The sequence below is a fragment of the Lasioglossum baleicum genome, unplaced genomic scaffold, assembly GCF_051020765.1.
Source record: "Lasioglossum baleicum unplaced genomic scaffold, iyLasBale1 scaffold0023, whole genome shotgun sequence".
In the NCBI taxonomy this organism is placed as follows: Eukaryota; Metazoa; Arthropoda; class Insecta; order Hymenoptera; family Halictidae; genus Lasioglossum; species Lasioglossum baleicum.
This window is the reverse complement of record NW_027469083.1, coordinates 1,923,736-1,945,063: the sequence shown is the minus strand read 5'-3', so window position 1 is coordinate 1,945,063 and position 21,328 is coordinate 1,923,736. Positions and strand designations below refer to the sequence as shown.

General features: G+C 50.4%; 2 protein-coding genes across 2 annotated transcripts; both read right to left on the bottom strand.

Moving 5' to 3' along the window:
- Positions 1-2,651: 2,651 nt before the first annotated feature.
- On the bottom strand, positions 2,652-5,531 carry LOC143219319 (uncharacterized). Its single transcript, XM_076445323.1, has one exon. The coding sequence runs from the start codon at positions 5,529-5,531 to the stop codon at positions 2,652-2,654; it is 2,880 nt and encodes a 959-aa protein (XP_076301438.1).
- Positions 5,532-5,667: 136 nt separating this feature from the next.
- Positions 5,668-7,944, bottom strand: LOC143219318 (uncharacterized). Its single transcript, XM_076445322.1, has one exon. It carries the CDS (start codon positions 7,942-7,944, stop codon positions 5,668-5,670), a length of 2,277 nt encoding a protein of 758 aa, XP_076301437.1.
- Between the last annotated feature and the right edge of the window lie 13,384 nt (positions 7,945-21,328).

Genomic DNA, 21,328 nt, shown 5'->3' with positions numbered 1-21,328 from the left:
CCTGGTCAACCCGCATAAAACTTCAAAATATGATAAAATAAAAGATAAAATCAATCATTGAAAAGGTGTATACATAAAATAGATAAAATGAAAGTCATTAAATAAATAAATAATAATAAGTAAATAAATACAATGGACAAAACACAACAAACATAAGAAGGGGGGGCAAAATAAAGGGGAATAAAAGATAAAGATAAAATTTATAATATAGAGTAAAATGAAATATTATAAAATATAAGGAGGGGGGTCGACCGGCAGGTCGCATCTTTGTAGAGGGGGGGGGGGAGGGGATTATTGCTCCACCTCGCCCCCCGCGACCTGCCCACCTCGGGGGCGCCTTAACGGCCAGCCCCCTTGGCGGCGGTGGAAGTACTAAGTAGTACCACCGCCGCCATTACGTCTGCGGCCCCTTGCGGGGGCCGTCGGCCTGCGTTATCACAATCTCGCAGAAGGAGGCAATCGCTGCTCTTGACCTCTCGCTGCCGATCATGTGGTCGACCACGACCGGCAACCGGAGGGCCATCCCAATAACGCCCCTTAGGTCTCTGCGCGGTGCCGACCACGCTGGACATTCTTCCAGCGTATGCCGCGCAGAGTCCTGGGCCTCCTCGCAGTGGTGGCACTGCGATCCTCCTAGTGCCAGTTATGAACACACAGTTTGAGGAAACGTTGGTATGCAGGTAATTTAACTTATGCGCATGCATTGCTGCAACTTGTGCTGTATAATTTAGAATTTTTGTTACCGCGCCATCCGATTTTTATACATGTGCAAATACTCGTACACGCTGCATTGTATTTTTTTCCGCACGCGACAAGGAGGGGACAGAGGCGAGTTCCGGCTCGCGTCTGTCCCCTCCCCCCGTCCCACCCCCCTGGTCAACCCGCATAAAACTTAAAAATATGATAAAATAAAAGATAAAATCAATCATTGAAAAGGTGTATAGATAAAATAGATAAAATAAAAGTCAATAAATAAATAAATAATAATAAGTAAATAAATACAATGGACAAAACACAACAAACATAAGAAGGGGGGGCAAAATAAAGGGGAATAAAAGATAAAGATAAAATTTATAATATAGAGTAAAATGAAATATTATAAAATATAAGGAGGGGGGTCGACCGGCAGGTCGCATCTTTGTAGAGGGGGGGGGGGAGGGGATTATTGCTCCACATCGCCCCCCGCGACCTGTCCACCTTGGGGGCGCCTTAACGGCCAGCCCCCCTTGGCGGCGGTGGAAGTACTAAGTAACACCACCGCCGCCATTACGACTGCGGCCCCTTACGGGGGCCGTCGGCCTCGTCGGGGTTGCCCCGCCGATGCTAGCCTCCTGGCGGAGAGCGGGTCGGCTTCCCTCTCCCTCTCCGCTGCCTCCTTCTGCGTTATCACAATCTCGCAGAAGGAGGCAATCGCTGCTCTTGACCTCTCGCTGCCGATCATGTGGTCGACCACGACCGGCAACGGGAGGTCCATCCCAATAACGCCCCTTAGGTCTCTGCGCGGTGCCGACCACGCTGGACATTCTTCCAGCGTATGCCGCGCAGAGTCCTGGGCCTCCTCGCAGTGGTGGCACTGCGATCCTCCTAGTGCCAGTTATGAACACACAGTTTGAGGAAACGGAGGTATGCAGGTAATTTAACTTATGCGCATGCATTGCTGCAACTTGTGCTGTATAATTTAGAATTTTTGTTACCGCGCCATCCGATTTTTATACATGTGCAAATTACTCGTACAAGCTGCATTGTATATTTTTCCGCACGCGACACGGAGGGGACAGAGGCGAGTTCCGGCTCGCGTCTGTCCCCTCCCCCCGTCCCACCCCCCTGGTCAACCCGCATAAAACTTAAAAATATGATAAAATAAAAGATAAAATCAATAATTGAAAAGGTGTATAGATAAAATAGATAAAATAAAAGTCAATAAATAGATAAATAATAATAAGTAAATAAATACAATGGACAAAACACAACAAACATAAGAAGGGGGGCAAAATAAAGGGGAATAAAAGATAAAGATAAAATTTATAATTGTTTCGGATGGAGGCTGGTTGGATTCGGAAGAGGAGACTGCGAGATGGGTGCCACGTGTTGTAAAGAAAAGTTCACTATTGAATTGGTCCACAAACAACGAGTTTATTCTGTTGGTGGTTTCTCGCGAGGCCAGGTTTCGATACGAGACACTCGCGTACTTGTGTTCTGAATCGCGGGTACAATTCTTTAATACGGACGGTGATAAGGCCGACACGGTCACGGTTTATTCGCACTGGTCACAAATGGTTGCTTTCGCTAACACGTCCGGAAGGCAAGAGAGCGCGATCGACGTCGCGCGGAATATCGAGAGTTGATTCTCGTGGTGGGGACGATCAAAAAAAGTGACCTAAACGGTTGTCTGTTCTCGCATATTCTGTTTGTATGTGCGATACTGAAACGGCGTAAACGGCGGTGCTCATCTTCGCTGAGCTGGTCGCTGGACTATCGCGGTTTTGTTCACGACGGCATCGAACATACCGCCCGCCTCGAATGAGTACATTCGACAAGGATGCAGGCGCTGGTTGTTGAACGCACCGTGTCGGACTAGACGTTGGTCGAATACGCGTTGAAATGGGCTACAGTACAAACAAAACCCAAAAAAAACAAATATACAATTTTACTTAAGACGCACCGGAAGGGGGGTCATCCGGGCAAGTGGGCGTTCCGCCCGCCATGACAGCTTGCGTCTCTGCGTTAATTTCTACTGGGAGAAAGCACAGTTTCTCAAGTGGTCTTTTGAATTCGGACAGCTGAGTCTTGACAGTTACTACTCGGGTGAGTCCGTCCTTGCCCGGATGACATTCGCTGATCCGACCGAGGGCCCAGTGGGCCGGAGGCGCGTTAGGATTACGCAGTAGTACGATTTGACCTCGCTTGGCCAATTGTTGCACGACACGCCATTTCGGGCGTTGTTGCAGCGTATGCAAGTAGTCGCGCGACCAGGATTTCCAAAAACCTTCGGACAGGCGCTGTACAAGCTGCCAACGCGACAGTCTGTTTTCTCGGAAATCGAGTACGCTCGGTTCAGGATGGCTGATGATAGGAGCTCCGATTAAGAAGTGTCCAGGTGTTAACACTCCGTAATCGTCAAGGACATCGGAGACGGCACCTAATGGTCGCGAGTTTAAGCATGCCTCGATCCGACAGAGCAGCGTGGCCATTTCCTCGGACGTGAGAGTATGCGCGCCGACACACCTTTTTAGGTGGTGTTTAGTGCTGCGCACCGCGGCCTCCCACAAGCCACCGAAATGTGGCGCTGCGGGGGGTAAGAAATGCCATGCTACTCGGTTAGTGGCTACTTCGTTTAGGAAGTTTGATTGTCGGATGGCATCGCGATGTGCTTTGGTTAATTCGCGATCCGCGCCTTGGAATGTGGTTCCATTATCGGAATACATGCTATGAGGTAAACCTCGACGCGCGATGAAACGGTGGAAGGCGCTTATAAACGCTTGTGAGCTGTAGTCTGAGACTAGTTCTAGGTGGACCGCTTTCGTGGTCATGCAGATGAATATGGAGATGTACGCTTTATGCGTTTTGTGACCGCGGCCAGACGATAGTCTCACAAGTATGGGTCCGGCATAATCGACGCCGGTGTGGGTGAACGCTCGCGACTGAGGGTTGACTCGCATGCTCGGCAAGTCCCCCATGAGTTCTGTCGGAACCTTAGCTGCTTCGCCTGTGCATGGGACGCACCGATACAAGATCGACCTCACTGTCGTTCGAGCTCTCAGGATCCACAATTCTTCCCTGAGGGAAGCGAGTGTGAGTGAAGGTCCTCCATGCAATGTTTTTTGGTGATGGTGCGAGATGATGAGGTTTAGGAGTAGGTGAGAACGGAGGACTATAGGGTGTTTCCTTGGTTCTGGAAGGTTGGAGTGTTGCAACCTGCCCTTTATTCGGATCAACTCGCTCGAGTCGAGGTAAGGATTTAATTTGGACAGCGGGCTGGAGCTCGGTACTGGCGTTTTCGCGACGAGTTTGGACAACTCGCTGGGAAAGCATGCCCGTTGAATGGTTTTATACCAATAATACTTGGCGATTTGAATCTCGTCCGGATGCAACGAGTGGTCTGCTCTTGGACTCTTCGGGCAATTTCCCGTGAGCGACAAGGTGAGAGGATGGTGGCGAATTGCCTCAATGAACCGGATGACATATGCGGTCACCCGAAGGAGTTTGGTCCACGATGAGTATCGAGTCTGGATGTCCCATGGCTCGATCGTGGTTGATGCAAGAATTGGAACAGGATTCCTCTTTTCGTCGAGAATGTGTGCCTCTGCTATTGCAGGTTGAGATGGCCAAAATTCAGGAACAAGTCGCAGCCACTGCGGACCGTTCCACCATAAAGGATGGGAAACCAATTCCGGCGCTGAAACGCCACGCGAGGCGCAGTCTGCAGGGTTGTCCTCTGACGGGACATGGAGCCATTGGCCAGTTGGAACCAGTGAGTGGATTTCGGACACGCGATTTGCAACGAATGTTTTCCACGTCGCCGGCGGTTTGCTGAGCCACGCTCGCGTGATGGTCGAGTCTGTCCAGCATACGCATGGAAGGCTACGCTTGTGGAGGGCTTGCTGAATGCAATCCAGTAATCGTGCAAGCAGGTGGGCGGCTGTTAACTCGAGACGAGGAATGCTGATTGTTTTCACAGGAGCTACCTTTGACTTCGCCATCAACAGGGAGACGGTGATACTGCCGTCGGAGGAAACGACGCGAAGGTATACTACCGCAGCATAAGCGACCGAGGACGCGTCGGAGAAGCCATGAAGCTGGACGTCAACTGTATCGGCTGTTTGTCCAGTCCATCGCGGAATGTGAGCTGACTCTAAGTGGTGGAGGAGGGAGCGATATCGTTCCCACCGAGTTTGAAATTCGACTGGAAGGGGATCGTCCCAATCGCATTTCAACTTCCAAAGCTGTTGAATGAGGATTTTGGCGGTAATGACTACTGGTACTGCCCACCCTAGCGGGTCGAACAGTTTTGCTATGAGCGACAAGAGCCCACGTTTTGTGGATTTGGAGTGGCTTGGAATGGAAAGTCGAAACTTGAATTGGTCACTTTCCGGGCACCACGTAATACCCAATATTTTTAAATATTCGTCGCTCCGGAGTTCTTTGGCGCACGCGAGTCCATGGTCGGACGGATCCAAGTTTGCAAGGAGAGTCGACCGATTGCTTGCCCACTTGCGTAGACGAAACCCTCCCTTTTGTAAGAGAGTGATGAGCTGATCACGCGTTTGCCGGGCCAGTTGAATATTGTCGGCACCAAAAATGCAGTCATCGACGTAAATTTGGTGTCGTAGCACGGGGACGGCTAGAGGGAACGAAGAGCCTTCGTCCTCAACCAGCTGTTGGAGGACCCGTTGAGCTTGGAATGGGGCTGACGCGGTGCCATAGGTGACAGTACTAAGGTGGTATTCTTGTACTTGATTAGACGAATTGGTACGCCACAAAATGCGTTGATAATCGCGATCTCGTGGGTCAATCAATATTTGCCGATACATCTTTTCGATGTCGGCTGTGAAGACGAATTGACTTTGCCGCCATAATGAGATGACTGACGTTAAGTCAGTTTGCAGTTTCGGTCCTATTAACAATAAATCGTTTAGTGATATACCCGTCGACGTGCGACATGACGCATTAAACACCACCGGGACGGGTTGTGGCGCTGTCCGTTCGGGACACTCCGTGATGCGGAATGTAGTACGGTGGAGACGATTGCTCGTCGGTTTGTGTCACCTTCTCCATATGACCAAGGGATTCGTATTCTTGGAGAAAGCGTGTATATTCCGCCGCCTGGGTTGGGTTCCGCTTGAGACGGCGTTCAGAGAATAACAGGTGCGACAGCGCGGAGGATCGGGATGTTCCGAGCGATGTGGACGACTTGTCCTTGAAGGGAAGACGGACGACGTATCTGCCCTCCGGCGTGCGAAAATGCGTGGATGCGAAATGGTTTTCGCACTGGATGTCTTCGGGACTTGGGAGCGAGGTGCGAGGGATCTCCTCGATTTCCCAGAATCTGCTTAGTTCGGACTCGAACGTTTCGTGTACAGTTCCGTGGGAAATATGGATGGATGTGAAGGTGGAGGACGCATGAGTTGCAACCGGACCGGATATTATCCAACCCAATGCTGTGTTTTGGGCAACAGGTTCATTACCGGCGCCTTTTCGAATACCGTCGCGAATGATTGATCCGTATAGATCGGCACCGATCAATAGTTCGATTGGGTCTGAACTCATGGGGTCCTTGTCTGCTAAATTGAGTCCCGAAAGGTGTGTATAGTGACACGGCGAATTGACTCGATTCGGTTTATACTGCGTCAACGATGGGAGCACGAGCGCAGTAGTGGGGAAGGCAGGAGCGCTGCTGGAGTGGGGAGTGATTGTTAGCGAGACAGCGTGACGACAATAGGTATGGGCATTTCCGATGCCCTGTATGCGAATCGATCTTCGTAATTTCGATAAGCGTAACAGCTGGACAAGGTTTTCTGAAATAACTGATATAGCCGAGCCTTGATCCAGGAGCGCTCGAGCCTGCACAAAATTGCCCGATTTCGAGTAGACTCGTACATACGCGGTGGCAAGAATGACGGTCGTGGGTCGGGCTATCGCGCTTGTCAAGCAGTGAGACGGTGTTTCTGCCTCGATTGGCTGTTCGATTGGATTGTCGGTCGCTGTCAATAGAGAGACCGAGGGCGGCGCGGGTGCGTCGCTGGTTTGGAAGTGCAGCATCGTATGATGCCTTTTGTGACATTGCTTGCAAGCGCGCGTGCTTTTACAGTCTTTCACCGCGTGACTCGCGCTAAAACAATTAATGCACCGGTTGGTCGCTCGAACGAGCTTGTATCGCTCCGATGGAGTTTGATTACGAAATTGATCGCATTGGTACAACAAATGATTGGACCGACATGCCGGACATGTCGTGTTACTTGGCGTGACGGTGTGCGAGGTAGTCGACTTCAAATTTAGACGGTTAACGGATGGTCGCGACACCTGTTTGTTTACATCAACAGCACCGGGCTTCGAATCGTCGAGCGCGTTAATTTGTTGACCGAGAAACTGGTCTAGCTTGGCATACGACGGGCACTCACGACTCTCGCCGAGCGTGAGTCTCCATTCTTTTCGCAACGATTCGGACAATTTAGTGGTGACGCAAAATACAAAGATGTCGTCCCAGTGTTCGACTGGACGACCGAGGTTTCGAAGAGACTCGATTGCTATGTTCGCGGTGTCTCGAAGGCGGCCAAGATTTATGAAATTGTCTACTGTGACTTTTGGTAGATCAAACAGGGTTTGAAGGTGCACTGAAACGAGGCGACTTTTGTGTTCGCATCGTTTCACGAGTATCTCCCACGCGACGCGGAAGTTCTTCTCAGTAATTGCGAGACGGCTGATCGCGTTGCTTGCATCGCCTTTGAGACAGGTTATTAAATACTGCATTCGATCTACGTCGCTAAGAGTACTGTCGTTAAACACCATCGATTTGAAATTATCGCGAAATTGTTCCCATTGGGATAAACGTCCGTCGAACGTAGGCAACTGCAATTTCGGAAGGCGCGACACCGGTCGGTAAGGAAGATCGGCAACCGATTTACTGGAGGCAGATGACTCACCGGTGGTGGATCCGAGTACCTCTGCCATGAAATCTGCAGCTTCGTTGAAGGCGTCTTCACCAACGCAGAACTGGTCCTGCGTGAAATACGGATGAGCTGCTTTGGTGGACTCGCTTGCATAAGCGACAATGGCTCCGTCCAATTCCTGGGACTTGGCGAAGTTCTCCTTCAGGTTTGCGAGCCGCTGGCGTGTTACCGATGCGGTCATTTTGGCTTGACCGAGCTTCTTAAAATTTCGAAGAGCTCGTTGGATTGAACTGATGAGTTGCATCTGTTGCGAAATTAATGCGTCGATGGTATCCATTGCGTATCGAACGACTGCGTGTTCTGATGACGTAACAGAAAATGGCGTGCTCTTTTCCGGCGGAGATTCCACGTGCGACGTGGTGTGGTCTGGTCTTTCCAAGGGCTCGAACTGAATCTTCACGACGTGGACGGATTCTCCTCAACTATCCGGCTCGAAGGACCACAATGTTTCGGATGGAGGCTGGTTGGATTCGGAAGAGGAGACTGCGAGATGGGTGCCACGTGTTGTAAAGAAAAGTTCACTATTGAATTGGTCCACAAACAACGAGTTTATTCTGTTGGTGGTTTCTCGCGAGGCCAGGTTTCGATACGAGACACTCGCGTACTTGTGTTCTGAATCGCGGGTACAATTCTTTAATACGGACGGTGATAAGGCCGACACGGTCACGGTTTATTCGCACTGGTCACAAATGGTTGCTTTCGCTAACATGTCCGGAAGGCAAGAGAGCGCGATCGACGTCGCGCGGAATATCGAGAGTTGATTCTCGTGGTGGGGACGATCAAAAAAAGTGACCTAAACGGTTGTCTGTTCTCGCATATTCTGTTTGTATGTGCGATACTGAAACGGCGTAAACGGCGGTGCTCATCTTCGCTGAGCTGGTCGCTGGACTATCGCGGTTTTGTTCACGACGGCATCGAACAATAATATAGAGTAAAATGAAATATTATAAAATATAAGGAGGGGGGTCGACCGGCAGGTCGCATCTTTGTAGAGGGGGGGAGGGGATTATTGCTCCACCTCGCCCCCCGCGACCTGTCCACCTCGGGGGCGCCTTAACGGCCAGCCCCCCTTGGCGGCGGTGGAAGTACTAAGTCGATGCTAGCCTCCTGGCGGAGAGCGGGTCGGCTTCCCTCTCCCTCTCCGCTGCCTCCTTCTGCGTTATCACAATCTCGCAGAAGGAGGCAATCGCTGCTCTTGACCTCTCGCTGCCGATCATGTGGTCGACCACGACCGGCAACGGGAGGTCCATCCCAATAACGCCCCTTAGGTCTCTGCGCGGTGCCGACCACGCTGGACGTTCTTCCAGCGTATGCCGCGCAGACTCCTGGGCCTCCTCGCAGTGGTGGCACAGCGATCCTCCTAGTGCCAGTTATGAACACACAGTTTGAGGAAACGGAGGTATGCAGGTAATTTAACTTATGCGCATGCATTGCTGCAACTTGTGCTGTATAATTTAGAATTTTTGTTACCGCGCCATCCGATTTTTATACATGTGCAAATTACTCGTACAAGGTGCATTGTATTTTTTTCCGCACGCGACAAGGAGGGGACAGAGGCGAGTTCCGGCTCGCGTCTGTCCCCTCCCCCCGTCCCACCCCCCTGGTCAACCCGCATAAAACTTAAAAATATGATAAAATAAAAGATAAAATCAATAATTGAAAAGGTGTATAGATAAAATAGATAAAATAAAAGTCAATAAATAAATAAATAATAATAAGTAAATAAATACAATGGACAAAACACAACAAACATAAGAAGGGGGGGCAAAATAAAGGGGAATAAAAGATAAAGATAAAATTTATAATATAGAGTAAAATGAAATATTATAAAATATAAGGAGAGGGGTCGACCGGCAGGTCGCATCTTTGTAGAGGGGGGGGAGGGGATTATTGCTCCACCTCGCCCCCCGCGACCTGTCCACCTCGGGGGCGCCTTAACGGCCAGCCCCCCTTGGCGGCGGTGGAAGTACTAAGTAACACCACCGCCGCCATTACTTCTGCGGCCCCTTACGGGGGCCGTCGGCCCCGTCGGGGTTGCCCCGCCGATGCTAGCCTCCTGGCGGAGAGCGGGTCGGCTTCCCTCTCCCTCTCCGCTGCCTCCTTCTGCGTTATCACAATCTCGCAGAAGGAGGCAATCGCTGCTCTTGACCTCTCGCTGCCGATCATGTGGTCGACCACGACCGGCAACGGGAGGTCCATCCCAATAACGCCCCTTAGGTCTCTGCGCGGTGCCGACCACGCTGGACATTCTTCCAGCGTATGCCGCGCAGAGTCCTGGGCCTCCTCGCAGTGGTGGCACTGCGATCCTCCTAGTGCCAGTTATGAACACACAGTTTGAGGAAACGGAGGTATGCAGGTAATTTAACTTATGCGCATGCATTGCTGCAACTTGTGCTGTATAATTTAGAATTTTTGTTACCGCGCCATCCGATTTTTATACATGTGCAAATACTCGTACACGCTGCATTGTATTTTTTTCCGCACGCGACAAGGAGGGGACAGAGGCGAGTTCCGGCTCGCGTCTGTCCCCTCCCCCCGTCCCACCCCCCTGGTCAACCCGCATAAAACTTAAAAATATGATAAAATAAAAGTCAATAAATAAATAAATAATAATAAGTAAATAAATACAATGGACAAAACACAACAAACATAAGAAGGGGGGCAAAATAAAGGGGAATAAAAGATAAAGATAAAATTTATAATATAGAGTAAAATGAAATATTATAAAATAAAAGGAGGGGGGTCGACCGGCAGGTCGCATCTTTGTAGAGGGGGGGAGGGGATTATTGCTCCACCTCGCCCCCCGCGACCTGTCCACCTCGGGGGCGCCTTAACGGCCAGCCCCCCTTGGCGGCGGTGGAAGTACTAAGTAGTACCACCGCCGCCATTACGTCTGCGGCTCCTTACGGGGGCCGTCGGCTTCGTCGGGGTTGCCCCGCCGATGCTAGCCTCCTGGCGGAGAGCGTGTCGGCTTCCCTCTCCCTCTCCGCTGCCTCCTTCTGCGTTATCACAATCTCGCAGAAGGAGGCAATCGCTGCTCTTGACCTCTCGCTGCCGATCATGTGGTCGACCACGACCGGCAACGGGAGGTCCATCCCAATAACGCCCCTTAGGTCTCTGCGCGGTGCCGACCACGCTGGACATTCTTCCAGCGTATGCCGCGCAGAGTCCTGGGCCTCCTCGCAGTGGTGGCACTGCGATCCTCCTAGTGCCAGTTATGAACACACAGTTTGAGGAAACGTTGGTATGCAGGTAATTTAACTTATGCGCATGCATTGCTGCAACTTGTGCTGTATAATTTAGAATTTTTGTTACCGCGCCATCCGATTTTTATACATGTGCAAATACTCGTACACGCTGCATTGTATTTTTTTCCGCACGCGACAAGGAGGGGACAGAGGCGAGTTCCGGCTCGCGTCTGTCCCCTCCCCCCGTCCCACCCCCCTGGTCAACCCGCATAAAACTTAAAAATATGATAAAATAAAAGATAAAATCAATCATTGAAAAGGTGTATAGATAAAATAGATAAAATAAAAGTGAATAAATAAATAAATAATAATAAGTAAATAAATACAATGGACAAAACACAACAAACATAAGAAGGGGGGCAAAATAAAGGGGAATAAAAGATAAAGATAAAATTTATAATATAGAGTAAAATGAAATATAAAATAAAAGGAGGGGGGTCGACCGGCAGGTCGCATCTTTGTAGAGGGGGGAGGGGATTATTGCTCCACCTCGCCCCCCGCGACCTGTCCACCTCGGGGGCGCCTTAACGGCCTGCCCCCCTCGGCGGCGGTGGTAGTACTAAGTAACACCACCGCCGCCATTACGTCTGCGGCCCCTTACGGGGGCCGTCGGCCTCGTCGGGGTTGCCCCGCCGATGCTAGACTCCTGGCGGAGAGCGGGTCGGCTTCCCTCTCCCTCTCCGCTGCCTCCTTCTGCGTTATCACAATCTCGCAGAAGGAGGCAATCGCTGCTCTTGACCTCTCGCTGCCGATCATGTGGTCGACCACGACCGGCAACGGGAGGTCCATCCCAATAACGCCCCTTAGGTCTCTGCGCGGTGCCGACCACGCTGGACATTCTTCCAGCGTATGCCGCGCAGAGTCCTGGGCCTCCTCGCAGTGGTGGCACTGCGATCCTCCTAGTGCCAGTTATGAACACACAGTTTGAGGAAACGGAGGTATGCAGGTAATTTAACTTATGCGCATGCATTGCTGCAACTTGTGCTGTATAATTTAGAATTTTTGTTACCGCGCCATCCGATTTTTATACATGTGCAAATACTCGTACACGCTGCATTGTATTTTTTTCCGCACGCGACAAGGAGGGGACAGAGGCGAGTTCCGGCTCGCGTCTGTCCCCTCCCCCCGTCCCACCCCCCTGGTCAACCCGCATAAAACTTAAAAATATGATAAAATAAAAGATAAAATCAATAATTGAAAAGGTGTATAGATAAAATAGATAAAATAAAAGTCAATAAATAAATAAATAATAATAAGTAAATAAATACAATGGACAAAACACAACAAACATAAGAAGGGGGGCAAAATAAAGGGGAATAAAAGATAAAGATAAAATTTATAATATAGAGTAAAATGAAATATTATAAAATAAAAGGAGGGGGGTCGACCGGCAGGTCGCATCTTTGTAGAGGGGGGGAGGGGATTATTGCTCCACCTCGCCCCCCGCGACCTGTCCACCTCGGGGGCGCCTTAACGGCCAGCCCCCCTTGGCGGCGGTGGAAGTACTAAGTAGTACCACCGCCGCCATTACGTCTGCGGCTCCTTACGGGGGCCGTCGGCTTCGTCGGGGTTGCCCCGCCGATGCTAGCCTCCTGGCGGAGAGCGTGTCGGCTTCCCTCTCCCTCTCCGCTGCCTCCTTCTGCGTTATCACAATCTCGCAGAAGGAGGCAATCGCTGCTCTTGACCTCTCGCTGCCGATCATGTGGTCGACCACGACCGGCAACGGGAGGTCCATCCCAATAACGCCCCTTAGGTCTCTGCGCGGTGCCGACCACGCTGGACATTCTTCCAGCGTATGCCGCGCAGAGTCCTGGGCCTCCTCGCAGTGGTGGCACTGCGATCCTCCTAGTGCCAGTTATGAACACACAGTTTGAGGAAACGTTGGTATGCAGGTAATTTAACTTATGCGCATGCATTGCTGCAACTTGTGCTGTATAATTTAGAATTTTTGTTACCGCGCCATCCGATTTTTATACATGTGCAAATACTCGTACACGCTGCATTGTATTTTTTTCCGCACGCGACAAGGAGGGGACAGAGGCGAGTTCCGGCTCGCGTCTGTCCCCTCCCCCCGTCCCACCCCCCTGGTCAACCCGCATAAAACTTAAAAATATGATAAAATAAAAGATAAAATCAATCATTGAAAAGGTGTATAGATAAAATAGATAAAATAAAAGTGAATAAATAAATAAATAATAATAAGTAAATAAATACAATGGACAAAACACAACAAACATAAGAAGGGGGGGCAAAATAAAGGGGAATAAAAGATAAAGATAAAATTTATAATATAGAGTAAAATGAAATATAAAATAAAAGGAGGGGGGTCGACCGGCAGGTCGCATCTTTGTAGAGGGGGGAGGGGATTATTGCTCCACCTCGCCCCCCGCGACCTGTCCACCTCGGGGGCGCCTTAACGGCCTGCCCCCCTCGGCGGCGGTGGAAGTACTAAGTAACACCACCGCCGCCATTACGTCTGCGGCCCCTTACGGGGGCCGTCGGCCTCGTCGGGGTTGCCCCGCCGATGCTAGACTCCTGGCGGAGAGCGGGTCGGCTTCCCTCTCCCTCTCCGCTGTCTCCTTCTGCGTTATCACAATCTCGCAGAAGGAGGCAATCGCTGCTCTTGACCTCTCGCTGCCGATCATGTGGTCGACCACGACCGGCAACGGGAGGTCCATCCCAATAACGCCCCTTAGGTCTCTGCGCGGTGCCGACCACGCTGGACATTCTTCCAGCGTATGCCGCGCAGAGTCCTGGGCCTCCTCGCAGTGGTGGCACTGCGATCCTCCTAGTGCCAGTTATGAACACACAGTTTGAGGAAACGGAGGTATGCAGGTAATTTAACTTATGCGCATGCATTGCTGCAACTTGTGCTGTATAGTTTAGAATTTTTGTTACCGCGCCATCCGATTTTTATACATGTGCAAATTACTCGTACACGCTGCATTGTATTTTTTTCCGCACGCGACAAGGAGGGGACAGAGGCGAGTTCCGGCTCGCGTCTGTCCCCTCCCCCGTCCCACCCCCCTGGTCAACCCGCATAAAACTTAAAAATATGATAAAATAAAAGATAAAATCAATAATTGAAAAGGTGTATAGATAAAATAGATAAAATAAAAGTCAATAAATAAATAAATAATAATAAATAAATAAATACAATGGACAAAACACAACAAACATAAGAAGGGGGGGCAAAATAAAGGGGAATAAAAGATAAAGATAAAATTTATAATATAGAGTAAAATGAAATATTATAAAATATAAGGAGGGGGGTCGACCCGCAGGTCGCATCTTTGTAGAGGGGGGGGAGGGGATTATTGCTCCACATCGCCCCCCGCGACCTGTCCACCTCGGGGGCGCCTTGACGGCCAGCCCCCCTTGGCGGCGGTGGAAGTACTAAGTAACACCACCGCCGCCATTACGACTGCGGCCCCTTACGGGGGCCGTCGGCCTCGTCGGGGTTGCCCCGCCGATGCTAGCCTCCTGGCGGAGAGCGGGTCGGCTTCCCTCTCCCTCTCCGCTGCCTCCTTCTGCGTTATCACAATCTCGCAGAAGGAGGCAATCGCTGCTCTTGACCTCTCGCTGCCGATCATGTGGTCGACCACGACCGGCAACGGGAGGTCCATCCCAATAACGCCCCTTAGGTCTCTGCGCGGTGCCGACCACGCTGGACATTCTTCCAGCGTATGCCGCGCAGAGTCCTGGGCCTCCTCGCAGTGGTGGCACTGCGATCCTCCTAGTGCCAGTTATGAACACACAGTTTGAGGAAACGGAGGTATGCAGGTAATTTAACTTATGCGCATGCATTGCTGCAACTTGTGCTGTATAGTTTAGAATTTTTGTTACCGCGCCATCCGATTTTTATACATGTGCAAATTACTCGTACACGCTGCATTGTATTTTTTTCCGCACGCGACAAGGAGGGGACAGAGGCGAGTTCCGGCTCGCGTCTGTCCCCTCCCCCCGTCCCACCCCCCTGGTCAACCCGCATAAAACTTAAAAATATGATAAAATAAAAGATAAAATCAATAATTGAAAAGGTGTATAGATAAAATAGATAAAATAAAAGTCAATAAATAAATAAATAATAATAAGTAAATAAATACAATGGACAAAACACAACAAACATAAGAAGGGGGGCAAAATAAAGGGGAATAAAAGATAAAGATAAAATTTATAATATAGAGTAAAATGAAATATTATAAAATATAAGGAGGGGGGTCGACCGGCAGGTCGCATCTATGTAGAGGGGGGGGAGGGGATTATTGCTCCACCTCGCCCCCCGCGACCTGTCCACCTCGGGGGCGTCTTAACGGCCAGCCCCCCTTGGCGGCGGTGGAAGTACTAAGTAACACCACCGCCGCCATTACTTCTGCGGCCCCTTACGGGGGCCGTCGGCCTCGTCGGGGTTGCCCCGCCGATGCTAGCCTCCTGGCGGAGAGCGGGTCGGCTTCCCTCTCCCTCTCCGCTGCCTCCTTCTGCGTTATCACAATCTCGCAGAAGGAGGCAATCGCTGCTCTTGACCTGTCGCTGCCGATCATGTGGTCGACCACGACCGGCAACGGGAGGTCCATCCCAATAACGCCCCTTAGGTCTCTGCGCGGTGCCGACCACGCTGGACATTCTTCCAGCGTATGCCGTGCAGAGTCCTGGGCCTCCTCGCAGTGGTGGCACTGCGATCCTCCCAATGCCAGTTATGAACACACAGTTTGAGGAAACGGCTGTATGCAGGTAATTTAACTTATGCGCATGCATTGCTGCAACTTGTGCTGTATAATTTAGAATTTTTGTTACCGCGCCATCCGATTTTTATACATGTGCAAATACTCGTACACGCTGCATTGTATTTTTTTCCGCACGCGACAAGGAGGGGACAGAGGCGAGTTCCTGCTCGCGTCTGTCCCCTCCCCCCGTCCCACCCCCCTGGTCAACCCGCATAAAACTTAAAAATATGATAAAATAAAAGATAAAATCAGTAAATGAAAAGGTGTATAGATAAAATAGATAAAATAAAAGTCATTAAATAAATAAATTATAATAAGTAAATAAATACAATGGACAAAACACAACAAACATAAGAAGGGGGGGGCAAAATAAAGGGGAATAAAAGCTAAAGATAAAATTTATAATATAGAGTAAAATGAAATATTATAAAATAAATGGAGGGGGGTCGACCGGCAGGTTGCATCTTTGTAGAGGGGGGGGAGGGGATTATTGCTCCACCTCGCCCCCCGCGACCTGTCCACCTCGGGGGCGCCTTAACGGCCAGCCCCCCTTGGCGGCGGTGGAAGTACTAAGTAGTACCACCGTCGCCATTACGTCTGCGGCCCCTTACGGCGGCCGTCGGCCTCGTCGGGGTTGCCCCGCCGATGCTAGCCTCCTGGCGGAGAGCGGGTCGGCTTCCCTCTCCCTCTCCGCTGCCTCCTTCTGCGTTATCACAATCTCGCAGAAGGAGGCAATCGCTGCTCTTGACCTGTCGCTGCCGATCATGTGGTCGACCACGACCGGCAACGGGAGGTCCATCCCAATAACGCCCCTTAGGTCTCTGCGCGGTGCCGACCACGCTGGACATTCTTCCAGCGTATGCCGTGCAGAGTCCTGGGCCTCCTCGCAGTGGTGGCACTGCGATCCTCCCAATGCCAGTTATGAACACACAGTTTGAGGAAACGGCTGTATGCAGGTAATTTAACTTATGCGCATGCATTGCTGCAACTTGTGCTGTATAATTTAGAATTTTTGTTACCGCGCCATCCGATTTTTATACATGTGCAAATACTCGTACACGCTGCATTGTATTTTTTTCCGCACGCGACAAGGAGGGGACAGAGGCGAGTTCCTGCTCGCGTCTGTCCCCTCCCCCCGTCCCACCCCCCTGGTCAACCCGCATAAAACTTAAAAATATGATAAAATAAAAGATAAAATCAGTAAATGAAAAGGTGTATAGATAAAATAGATAAAATAAAAGTCATTAAATAAATAAATAATAATAAGTAAATAAATACAATGGACAAAACACAACAAACATAAGAAGGGGGGGGGCAAAATAAAGGGGAATAAAAGCTAAAGATAAAATTTATAATATAGAGTAAAATGAAATATTATAAAATAAAAGGAGGGGGGTCGACCGGCAGGTCGCATATTTGTAGAGGGGGGGGAGGGGATTATTGCTCCACCTCGCCCCCCGCGACCTGTCCACCTCGGGGGCGCCTTAACGGCCAGCCCCCCTTGGCGGCGGTGGAAGTACTAAGTAGTACCACCGCCGCCATTACGTCTGCGGCCCCTTACGGGGGCCGTCGGCCTCGTCGGGGTTGCCCCGCCGATGCTAGCCTCCTGGCGGAGAGCGGGTCGGCTTCCCTCTCCCTCTCCGCTGCCTCCTTCTGCGTTATCACAATCTCGCAGAAGGAGGCAATCGCTGCTCTTGACCTCTCGCTGCCGATCATGTGGTCGACCACGACCGGCAACGGGAGGTCCATCCCAATAACGCCCCTTAGGTCTCTACGCGGTGCCGACCACGCTGGACATTCTTCCAGCGTATGCCGCGCAGAGTCCTGGGCCTACTCGCAGTGGTGGCACTGCGATCCTCCTAGTGCCAGTTGTGAACACACAGTTTGAGGAAACGGCGGTATGCAGGTAATTTAACTTATGCGCATGCATTGCTGCAACTTGTGCTGCATAATTTAGAATTTTTGTTACCGCCAGCCGATTTTTATACATGTGCAAATACTCGTACACGCTGCATTGTATTTTTTTCCGCACGCGACAAGGAGGGGACAGAGGCGAGTTCCGGCTCGCGTCTGTCCCCTCCCCCCGTCCCACCCCCCTGGTCAACCCGCATAAAACTTCAAAATATGATAAAATAAAAGATGAAATCAGTAAATGAAAAGGTGTATACATAAAATAGATAAAATGAAAGTCATTAAATAAATAAATAATAATAAGTAAATAAATACAGTGGACAAAACTCAACAAACATAAGAAGGGGGGCAAAATAAAGGGGAATAAATGATAAAGATAAAATTTATACTATAGAGTAAAATGAAATATTATAAAATAAAAGGAGGGGGGTCGACCGGCAGGTCGCATCTTTGTAGAGGGGGGGACGGGATTATTGCTCCACCTCGCCCCCCGCGACCTGCCCACCTCGGGGGCGCCTTAACGGCCAGCCCCCTTGGCGGCGGTGGAAGTACTAAGTAGTACCACCGCCGCCATTACGTCTGCGGCCCCTTGCGGGGGCCGTCGGCCTGCGTTATCACAATCTCGCAGAAGGAGGCAATCGCTGCTCTTGACCTCTCGCTGCCGATCATGTGGTCGACCACGACCGGCAACGGGAGGGCCATCCCAATAACGCCCCTTAGGTCTCTGCGCGGTGCCGACCACGCTGGACATTCTTCCAGCGTATGCCGCGCAGAGTCCTGGGCCTCCTCGCAGTGGTGGCACTGCGATCCTCCTAGTGCCAGTTATGAACACACAGTTTGAGGAAACGTTGGTATGCAGGTAATTTAACTTATGCGCATGCATTGCTGCAACTTGTGCTGTATAATTTAGAATTTTTGTTACCGCGCCATCCGATTTTTATACATGTGCAAATACTCGTACACGCTGCATTGTATTTTTTTCCGCACGCGACAAGGAGGGGACAGAGGCGAGTTCCGGCTCGCGTCTGTCCCCTCCCCCCGTCCCACCCCCCTGGTCAACCCGCATAAAACTTAAAAATATGATAAAATAAAAGATAAAATCAATCATTGAAAAGGTGTATAGATAAAATAGATAAAATAAAAGTCAATAAATAAATAAATAATAATAAGTAAATAAATACAATGGACAAAACACAACAAACATAAGAAGGGGGGGCAAAATAAAGGGGAATAAAAGATAAAGATAAAATTTATAATATAGAGTAAAATGAAATATTATAAAATATAAGGAGGGGGGTCGACCGGCAGGTCGCATCTTTGTAGAGGGGGGGGGGAGGGGATTATTGCTCCACATCGCCCCCCGCGACCTGTCCACCTTGGGGGCGCCTTAACGGCCAGCCCCCCTTGGCGGCGGTGGAAGTACTAAGTAACACCACCGCCGCCATTACGACTGCGGCCCCTTACGGGGGCCGTCGGCCTCGTCGGGGTTGCCCCGCCGATGCTAGCCTCCTGGCGGAGAGCGGGTCGGCTTCCCTCTCCCTCTCCGCTGCCTCCTTCTGCGTTATCACAATCTCGCAGAAGGAGGCAATCGCTGCTCTTGACCTCTCGCTGCCGATCATGTGGTCGACCACGACCGGCAACGGGAGGTCCATCCCAATAACGCCCCTTAGGTCTCTACGCGGTGCCGACCACGCTGGACATTCTTCCAGCGTATGCCGCGCAGAGTCCTGGGCCTACTCGCAGTGGTGGCACTGCGATCCTCCTAGTGCCAGTTGTGAACACACAGTTTGAGGAAACGGCGGTATGCAGGTAATTTAACTTATGCGCATGCATTGCTGCAACTTGTGCTGCATAATTTAGAATTTTTGTTACCGCCAGCCGATTTTTATACATGTGCAAATACTCGTACACGCTGCATTGTATTTTTTTCCGCACGCGACAAGGAGGGGACAGAGGCGAGTTCCGGCTCGCGTCTGTCCCCTCCCCCCGTCCCACCCCCCTGGTCAACCCGCATAAAACTTCAAAATATGATAAAATAAAAGATAAAATCAATCATTGAAAAGGTGTATACATAAAATAGATAAAATGAAAGTCATTAAATAAATAAATAATAATAAGTAAATAAATACAATGGACAAAACACAACAAACATAAGAAGGGGGGGCAAAATAAAGGGGAATAAAAGATAAAGATAAAATTTATAATATAGAGTAAAATGAAATATTATAAAATATAAGGAGGGGGGTCGACCGGCAGGTCGCATCTTTGTAGAGGGGGGGGGGGAGGGGATTATTGCTCCACCTCGCCCCCCGCGACCTGCCCACCTCGGGGGCGCCTTAACGGCCAGCCCCCTTGGCGGCGGTGGAAGTACTAAGTAGTACCACCGCCGCCATTACGTCTGCGGCCCCTTGCGGGGGCCGTCGGCCTGCGTTATCACAATCTCGCAGAAGGAGGCAATCGCTGCTCTTGACCTCTCGCTGCCGATCATGTGGTCGACCACGACCGGCAACCGGAGGGCCATCCCAATAACGCCCCTTAGGTCTCTGCGCGGTGCCGACCACGCTGGACATTCTTCCAGCGTATGCCGCGCAGAGTCCTGGGCCTCCTCGCAGTGGTGGCACTGCGATCCTCCTAGTGCCAGTTATGAACACACAGTTTGAGGAAACGTTGGTATGCAGGTAATTTAACTTATGCGCATGCATTGCTGCAACTTGTGCTGTATAATTTAGAATTTTTGTTACCGCGCCATCCGATTTTTATACATGTGCAAATACTCGTACACGCTGCATTGTATTTTTTTCCGCACGCGACAAGGAGGGGACAGAGGCGAGTTCCGGCTCGCGTCTGTCCCCTCCCCCCGTCCCACCCCCCTGGTCAACCCGCATAAAACTTAAAAATATGATAAAATAAAAGATAAAATCAATCATTGAAAAGGTGTATAGATAAAATAGATAAAATAAAAGTCAATAAATAAATAAATAATAATAAGTAAATAAATACAATGGACAAAACACAACAAACATAAGAAGGGGGGGCAAAATAAAGGGGAATAAAAGATAAAGATAAAATTTATAATATAGAGTAAAATGAAATATTATAAAATATAAGGAGGGGGGTCGACCGGCAGGTCGCATCTTTGTAGAGGGGGGGGGGAGGGGATTATTGCTCCACATCGCCCCCCGCGACCTGTCCACCTTGGGGGCGCCTTAACGGCCAGCCCCCCTTGGCGGCGGTGGAAGTACTAAGTAACACCACCGCCGCCATTACGACTGCGGCCCCTTACGGGGGCCGTCGGCCTCGTCGGGGTTGCCCCGCCGATGCTAGCCTCCTGGCGGAGAGCGGGTCGGCTTCCCTCTCCCTCTCCGCTGCCTCCTTCTGCGTTATCACAATCTCGCAGAAGGAGGCAATCGCTGCTCTTGACCTCTCGCTGCCGATCATGTGGTCGACCACGACCGGCAACGGGAGGTCCATCCCAATAACGCCCCTTAGGTCTCTGCGCGGTGCCGACCACGCTGGACATTCTTCCAGCGTATGCCGCGCAGAGTCCTGGGCCTCCTCGCAGTGGTGGCACTGCGATCCTCCTAGTGCCAGTTATGAACACACAGTTTGAGGAAACGGAGGTATGCAGGTAATTTAACTTATGCGCATGCATTGCTGCAACTTGTGCTGTATAATTTAGAATTTTTGTTACCGCGCCATCCGATTTTTATACATGTGCAAATTACTCGTACAAGCTGCATTGTATATTTTTCCGCACGCGACACGGAGGGGACAGAGG

Bases quoted from the DNA above. Each gene is read 5' to 3' on its own strand.
- LOC143219319 (XM_076445323.1), bottom strand. From the start codon at position 5,531: ATGTATCGGCAAATATTGATTGACCCACGAGATCGCGATTATCAACGC.
- LOC143219318 (XM_076445322.1), bottom strand. From the start codon at position 7,944: ATGGATACCATCGACGCATTAATTTCGCAACAGATGCAACTCATCAGT.